Source organism: Physeter macrocephalus, unplaced genomic scaffold, assembly GCF_002837175.3.
Source record: "Physeter macrocephalus isolate SW-GA unplaced genomic scaffold, ASM283717v5 random_1381, whole genome shotgun sequence".
In the NCBI taxonomy this organism is placed as follows: domain Eukaryota; kingdom Metazoa; phylum Chordata; class Mammalia; order Artiodactyla; family Physeteridae; genus Physeter; species Physeter macrocephalus.
The window spans coordinates 9,456-17,825 of NW_021147037.1; the positions used below are offsets into that span (position 1 = coordinate 9,456).

At 50.7% G+C, this 8,370-nt stretch overlaps 1 protein-coding gene across 1 annotated transcript; it reads left to right on the plus strand.

Moving 5' to 3' along the window:
* The first annotated feature begins 714 nt into the window (after positions 1-714).
* LOC114485590 (translation initiation factor IF-2-like) lies at positions 715-6,949 on the plus strand. The gene is made up of 2 exons (XM_055083647.1): positions 715-1,180; positions 6,850-6,949. Exons 1-2 carry the CDS (start codon positions 715-717, stop codon positions 6,864-6,866), a joined length of 483 nt encoding a protein of 160 aa, XP_054939622.1. The 3' UTR covers positions 6,867-6,949.
* Positions 6,950-8,370: the final 1,421 nt, after the last annotated feature.

Consider the following 8,370-nt stretch of genomic DNA (forward strand, 5'->3'; position numbering starts at 1 on the left):
CTAGGAAGGTGGCCCTCTGCGGACAGGGGCGGGTATTCGCGTCCACTACAGTCCACCGTCCCACCCGGCAGACACGCTTCCCGCCGACACTGGGGATCAGCTCAGAATTCTTGGGGTGTGTGTGTGCTTGTGTGTGTGTGTGGGGGGGGGGGGGTGTCTCAGTTCAGCTCCACCAGCCCCCAGGCTCCGGACGTCTGTAGTTCCCTCATGTCTGTCCTCGCACTTCCCAAGGTCACCCCACGGTCTGAAATGGCTGCTGGAGCTCCTTCCAAGGCTGTTTTGAAAAGCACATGGGCTAACACACACGTCACAGCGCGTCTACGAAGGACGTCCAAAGGTGCCCAGGGTGTCCAGCTCACTCCCGAGAGTCGTGAAAAGCCCCGCGCATGAGGCCCACGCGTACTGGGGAGAAAGCGTGTGGACGCCCCCCGCCCGCCCCAGCGCACCCCGAAGCCTCAGCGTCCCCGCGGACACCAGACCAGGACCTGCGGGGTCGCCGTGGACCGACGCTCGCCTGAGGTCGCGGACCCCAATACCGGGGGTAAGGGGCGTCTCGCGCCCGCAACCCCAACACTGAAGTGAACGCGCTGAGAGGCGAGCCCGCGTTCCGGCCTATCGGCGATCCAAGCCTTCCGCGCAGAGCCTCTCGGGAGTGACGCTCTCCCCGCTCTCCCAATGGGAGCCCGGAGCGGCCTCGCCGCGTCCTCGCGGCCAATGGGAGCGAGCCTCTGGTGTTGCTGGGCGGGCCCGGCCTCCCACCTGGCAGGCGGCTCGCCGCGCTCCCCGTCTCGCCCTCCCCGCCGCGCACGCGCGCTCCGTACAAGGCCGGCCGGGCGGTCGGGGGCGCGCGGGGCGGTGGCGGCGCCGGAGGAGCCGTCCGCGCTCGTGCCCGCGCCTCTGTGGAGCCGCCGGGGCCGCGCCCCTGCACGCCGCCTGCGATCCCCACGGGCCGATGCGGGTCGCCGGGCAGAGGGGAGCGACGTAGCCGCTGCCAGTGCCGCCGCCTCGGCTCGGAGCGGCCCGACCCCCGACCCAGACCCCGACCCCGCCCGGCTTGAGCCGGCCGACCGGCCGTCCTTCGGCGGGGCCATGGCCGAGCGCGGGTGCCCGCTGGAGGCGGTGCCGTTACCCGCCGAGGTGCGGGAGAGCCTGGCCGAGCTGGAGCTGGAGCTGTCGGAAGGTGAGCGGCCCGGCGCCTGGGACCCCCGCCCGGCCCTCCTCCCAGAGCCCCGCCCGGCCCTCACACCCGAGCCCCGACCCCCGTCCGGCTTCCGGCGGGTGGCCGCGCTTTGGGTGGTTTGGCCTAAGGCGCGGGAACCTGGACGGGGATGACCGTTCTGTCCGAGCGGGCTGTCCCAGCCGAGGGCTGCGGGTCAGCGCCCTGGCAGCCGCGCCGGCTGCAGCCCCGCGTGCCTCGGTTTCTTCCTCTGAGACGGGGTGGTTGCAGCACCTGCCTCTCGGCGCCCGTATGAGCCTAATGCCTTAGCAGGTGCAAAGCACTGAACACTTCGAACGAGGTTGTTTAGCCCCTTTTAGGGAACTTTTAAAAATTAAAAAAGCATATTCAGTAAGTGGTTGCTTGTTTAAAATAGACTGAGTGATTAGGCCTCAGAGGCGTGGGTGGCGTTATCCCTCCGTCTGTTACCCCAAGGCTCGTGTCCTGAACTCCGCGTGGCTGTCGGTGCACAGAGTTAGTTCTTGTCCGGGATCAGGGAGGCCTCGTAGCCCTTGAAGAGAAGCAACTAAATGCTTTTTCAACCGTCAGCAGCCATTTTCTCCATAGTCTGAACCCAGTTCAAGTTTCGCTCCGGTTGGGGTAGTGACTTGTTACCACTGTCTTAATAAATATGCCCCGGACTGTACTGACTGCTCACCAGCCTTCGGGAGGTAGGTTCCGTCGTTATGTTTTACAGGTAATACAGCATTTACATGCAACCGCTTTGAATTCAACATCCAAATTTTTAAACGTTCTGTGACATGTGGCATTTTTTTTTTTAATGGAAGTGCAATTGGAAAAGGGTGGATTTGAGAATTCTTGGTCATTAGATGCTCCTGGAAAATCTGAAAAACTCAGATTAGGAATGGTTCTGATAGTAACTACTGTCCTGAGTTTGTTATAGTTCTTCATCGAGGGAGAAATCATACAGATGCCGTTTAGATTTTACACAATTTCAAATATGTTTTTGCAGATTGCTCCTAATTTCTGCTCCAGTGTATTAGTTATTTTCTCAATTCCTTGTTGTTTTGTGGTCGGATGTTGAAGTTCTTTCTAGGAGTTGACGGGTAGACAAGATTGAGAGCTTCATGATTTGTGTGACAGAACACACATAAAGACAAGTACTTCAACAAAAGAAATGCTTCTCTATTGAATCGTTTTATGCTGCTGTCATTTTAGACACATGTAGAGGATGTACAGTTGGGTGAAGGGTACAAGATTACGCATATGCGGATAGGAACCTGGAAACGTAGCTTAGGCTGAGGAAGGAGAAGACAGTGTTGAGGGGAAGGGACAGCAGAGTGCGGTGCAGCCAAGGAGGCAGGAGCCCTGGCCTCTGTCCCACGCCCACACCGGTAAGGTTTTATGTACGTAATTAAAGGAAGGTGTTATTAATGAAGCACACTCCTAAAGCAACCAAAGTTCGTGTCGTTGTCATTATCATTTTTATATTTCATCAAGTAGAAGTAGAAAGTGGGTCTCCCTTTGCCCTACGTGCTGTGTCTCTCCCCCCGCCCCCCACTGTTTGAGAGAAACTTCTAAGTTAGAATAAAGTCAAGTCGGAATAGGGTGCCTTCATGGCGCTCACATTTGTCTGAACGAGGAGTAGCTTAAAACTTCGAGATGACATCGTAGAGGCAGGTTGGAGGGAGCTTAGCACAGACAAAACGCTGCCCATGTGGAGACGGGGACAGTGACTGATACCGGGGTACCTGGAGAAGCCTGCACGACGTCCCCTCGGCCCGCACCCAGCCTTGACTAGTAGGAAGTACGCCCCTGCCTTTATTCATAACTCGCACGTGGCCTTGTTCTCCAGCATCCTCACTGGATTCTCACTGATTGTTGAAACGGGTTCATCCTCAGGGATGGTTCTGGTCTTTGGATGCACTCATTTCTCCCCATAGAGCAGGCTTGTGGACTTTCTCATTCCAGAGGGAAATAGGCACAGCCGTGGTCTTGCTCCCTAGCTTTCCTGGCTGTTTTGCCTGTCTTGACTTAGGGGTCTTCTTCAAATGAAGTTGAGGGTGACGGGTGGAGGTACACAGAGCCTCACTCTTCTTGGAAGCCCCCCCCACCCCGTGAACATACTCAGAAGAATTCATGTATGTTGCTCCTCAAAGCATATCAGAATGTCTGTGGATGAAAATGAGGTTATTAGAGGTATAATCTTGATTTTTTTTTTTAAAGAATTAATTCCCAAACACTTATGTGTTGCCTGTTACTGTCTGAAATTACTTTCGATATGCCTCACAACTAATTTTGGTACTGTACAGTATCTTGGGGCTGGTGCTGCTGAACTGCTTTAAAGACGAGGATGACAGGGTGAATAGGTGGAACACAGGGGATCTTTAGGGCAGTGTAACTATTCTGTACAATACAGTAATGGTAGATACAAGTCATTCTACGTTTGTCCAAACCCAGAGATTGTACAACACAAAGAGTGAGCCCTGATGTTAGCTGCGGACTTTAGTTATAATAACGTATCAATTTTATTCATCAATTGGAACGTATGTACCACGGTAATAGAAGATGTAAACAGTAGGGGATGTGTGGGAAATCTCTGTTGTTTCAAATAAATTTTTTGTAAACCTGAAAAAAAAACCCCACAAAAAACCAAGGGTGATGGTGTGAAGTTTGTTTTAGTTGCCTGCAGAGGTTTAGAGAGGAAATTCCTACACAATAGGTTACATTTGTCCCACTCCTGTTTTTTCATTCTGGTTAACAGGTCTATTCTGTAGCTTTAACTTTAGTCTGTTTCTTATTTTCATGCGGTTTGATAGTGCAGGGGCTCCAGCCTGGATGGAGTCGACCAGAAAGGGGAAAAGCTCCATTTGTGGATGTAGAGGAAGGGACTTCTTTTCACAAAAAGCGTTTTTCCTCATTAAATGTCTTTAATTTCTAAAACTTGTGATATATTGATAATTCTTAGTTTTCAAAATGACAGCCTGACATTGCCTTCACATCGATAAACATTTGTTGTGCTTCCTAAATATTCAGTGGTATACTAAAGTTCTCATGTCCAAATTCCATTCATCTGTCAAAGCCCAGCCCAAGTGTCTTATGTGACCCTTTCCCGATCGTCTCTGATGAGGCTCCTTTCTCAGAATTCTCATCACCTTGCCCCCTCTTTAGGAGTTCTTGCCACCTTTTGTTTTTTTGTGTTTGTTATTTATATATATTCATTTATTCAGTAATTATTCAGTACCTGATGGGTGCTAGGTAATGTTTTGGCTGTAGTGGTCAGGTTTAGCTTGGTTTCTCCATTGATCATAAGGCTTTGCACAGTGTGTATTAAAACAGGAATGCAGATACACACTGCAGAGAAATGAAACAGTTTAAAGGAAACGTAGGCCGGAGTGAGCATCCCTCTACCTCTGGCGTCTTCCCAGACGTGGCCTGTGGTGTCCATTTCTTGTGTTTTCTTCTAGAAATAATCTGCCAGTGGTTCCCATACAGTGGTTCACACACCTCTCAGGCTCCCTAAGACCGTTGCTGGGGGCCTATGAGGGAAAACTATTTTTTATAATAATACTAAGACGTCCTTTCTGTTTTCCATGTTCGCACTGATGGTGCAGGAGCAGTGATGGATAAAACTACTGGTGCCTTGGCAGAAACTGTGAGGCAAGGGCCCCAAATCACACTGACAGTCAGTGTGCATTCTTCACTACCTCCCCACTTGCAGTAGAAACAGTGCCACTTTGACTTAGACATATCCTTTCTTGCTGAAGCAGTAACAGTTAACTTTCTTAAATCTCAACCCTGAGTACTTGTTCTGGTCTCCTCGTGAGGAATGGGAGGTGCACGTAAAGCACATCTGCCACGCTGAGAGGTCCAGAGCCTGTGAACGGCTCTGTTGTGCAGTTTGAGCTGCAGAACAAACGGGCCACGTTTGTTGTGGAGCGTGATTTTTACTTGAAAAAGTGAGTGACAGACAAGCTACAGTTATTCAGAGTTGGGTATTTGGTGGACGTTTTCTGAGAAATGAAGAACAATTGTCAGAAATTGTAGCCAATGATAATATTTGTGCTTTCAAGCAAAAATATAAAAATTTAAAACTTTTATCTGCTACCGTGAGCTTGACAGCCTCTCAGTACTTAAAGACTTTTTTTGATGGGATCAGTGGCAATATTAATGAATGTGAGTTATTGATATTATGTAGTGAAATGTGTCAACGTTAGGAAGAGCTGTGTAATTCTGTGAACCAGCATTTTCCAGATGAACAGTGTATCATGTTACAAATTCGTGCATGGGTAAAAGATCCATTCAAAGATATACCAATGGATTGCAACGAAAAGTTGCAGTATGAAAAGTTCATTGACAAGGTTTTAGATTCTACATTGCAACTGTCGTTTAAGAAACTACCACTTGCCTAGTTTTGGTGTGGTATCAAAGCAGAATGTCCACAGTGATCTGAAAAGTCTACTGAAATACTCCTCCCTTTTCTAACCCATGTGTGTGTGAGGCTTTGCTGCATAGACTTCATAGACAGGATTTGCTTCGTAGACTTAACCACATACCCTGCAGCCAGCCGAATGCTGAAGCAGGTATGAGAATCCACTTGTCTTCTAAGAAGCCAGATATTAAGGATGCTTGTAAAAGTAAAACAATACCTGTACTCACTAAATGCTTTGGAAATCTATTTTTTTTAATTTAAAATATTACTTATGTTAACATGGTGGGTTTATTATAAAATTTTTTAAATTAATTAAATGTTAAAAAATTGCATAGTTTTAATTGTGAATATGGTAAGCATTGATAACTCACAAAGAAACAACAGCTCTTTGGGATCCTCAATAATTTTTAAGAGTGTGAAGGGTTCTTGAGGGCAACACCTTTGAGAACTACCAGACCACGTAACACTAACAGAGCTTTTAAGGAGATACCTAGATGTCAACAGGTATTTTTCTTTTACTTTGTGTAACATTTTTTTAGCTGTTGCCTGTATAATGTGATTTCTGTTTATATTTTTAAGGGCAGTCAGATGTTTCAATTTATAAAGCATATGTTTGAAAATCTTTAAAAATTGTACTTACTGACTAGCTGCTTGTACGTCCATCCCACGTTACGCAGAATCCATTATCATGATTCAGGTGTATTCCCTTTAGAATTTTTTTCTTTCTATAGTAAATCATCCTAGTGCAGTTGTCTTTTTAAAGAATTTTGATTTATAAATTTTTTAAAGAATATCAATACTAGGATTTCCATTAATATCGTAAAACTTTGCGCATGCTGTTCATTGCCAACTCTCTGTACGTGTTGAATTCCTTCCTTCGTTTTAAGACTTAAGTTGAAACTTCACTTTCTCTTTGAAGCTCTGCCTTCCTCTGAGAACAGCCCGCTCAAAATTTAGGTGCCTCCTCTTTTTGTCCCTTAGCACTTACTGTGTCATTCTTACAGATTTATCCAATTCTGTGTTTATTGTTTGTTTGGCTTTTCTTTGCCACTTCATAGGGAGCAATTCCAGAGGAAGTTGGATCTGCCCATCGCCATGTCCTCAGCACCTAGCACATTTTAGGCGTTTTACTGAGCACTTGCTGAATTAATAGAAGAGCGACCCACGCGTGGTGCTTATTCTCAGTTTTAAATCAAGAATCCTCCGTAATTGGCTTGAATACTTAACTTTTTGATAATAGTTTTTCAGATTCAGTGAAGCCCTGGGAGGACTGACCTGTGCCTCGGGGAGCCATTCAACCAGGATGTGGTCTTTGTTGCTCTGAACTCCTCGGAGGAAAAGAGGCTGAGATGAGTGAGTGCGCTAGGAGTCCAGCCCCGCCGGGTGGAGCTCCAAGACTCCAGTCTAATCTGGCGCCGCAGTGGCCGTGGTCCCCCTGGGCCTCCCCTGCTGGGGTCCGGGTCCACACTGACCACAACTGAGGTCACGACTCCTGCCGCAGGACTACAGCAGCTGCCGCATGCCTGGGAGGCTGTGACTCCCGACAGGGACCTTGGCTCAAGGACCTCACGTGGCCTGAAACTTTCCTGGGGCTGCCTGGAGTCTAGGACTTTTCCTGCCCGACCCGCCTGCCGTTCTTCTTCCTTCTGCAGTCGCATCCGACGGCTCGCCAGCCTCCTCCGGGGCCCTCCCCATTTTCCCACCTAAATCTCTTCGCGTCTGATCCTGTCATGATGTGTGCTTCTTGGAGGACCTGAACTGCCTACAGGGTCACCGGTTTAGACCCGTGTTGGGAAGGCTGGTTTATTTGGTGTTCTGGTTTACGTGTGTGTCTCCCTCGTCGATGGTCTGCCCTTCGAGGTTGTACCGGGCACGTAGTTGGTGGTCAGCGTGTACTGAACTGAGCTATTTGCTCTTCTCAGGACTCTCTTGGCCGTGGGCGGCTCTGGCTTAGGTGGCCATCGTGATGCTTCACGAGAGCAGGGGCCGAGCCCACCTTGCCCTCCTCGGCGTCCCAGGCACCAGAGCCGCTGATGTATCTGCCGTGGCCATTGACCTGTTGCACTTCAGGCTCTGTCGTCAAGAAAGGCGCCATTTGCTCTGTCCGTTTGCCTTCCGTTAACACCTGGCAGACAAAGGGAGGTCGGGACTTTGGGGAGGTAACCTTACACTGGGGGTCAGGAGGAGGCGTCCCTGTGGCCGGGGAGGGAGCAGTCGAGGCTGGCGGCTGGCCGGGCGGGGCCGCAGAGGAGGGAGCCCGCTGAGTCATGGCGCGAGGGGCGGGCCCTGCTAGACGGCCGGCCCGGCGGTGTGCTGGGCCCTGGGCTTTTGCGCGAGGGTGGTGAGGAGCCACCGGAGCTCTTGCTGCTCTGACCACTGGTGCCCTTGAAGACTCCCTGGCTGCTGGGGGGAGGGAGAGTGAGCCAGAGGCCAGCGCGGGGCAGGCGCTGTGGGGCTGCACGTGCTCGGATGCGGGGCAGGCGCTGCGGGGCTGAGACGCGGCTGGATCTGAGGCGGGTCCGGAGCAGGACTGCGGGCGGGCGTCGCTGTCGGTGTCGCCGGAGGGTGGCCAGGAGTCAGGACTGAGCGCCAGGATCTGCTGCGTGTGCCCTGTGAGATGGGAGGGGACGGGGAGGCTGCAGTTCTCACCAGCGGGGCAAGGAAGGTCTCCCAGGGCAGGTGAGGACCATCGTGTGTGTGTGTGTGTGTGTGTGTGTGTGTGTGTGTGTGTGTGTTGGGGGGGGAGCAGAGGGGGGCGGGC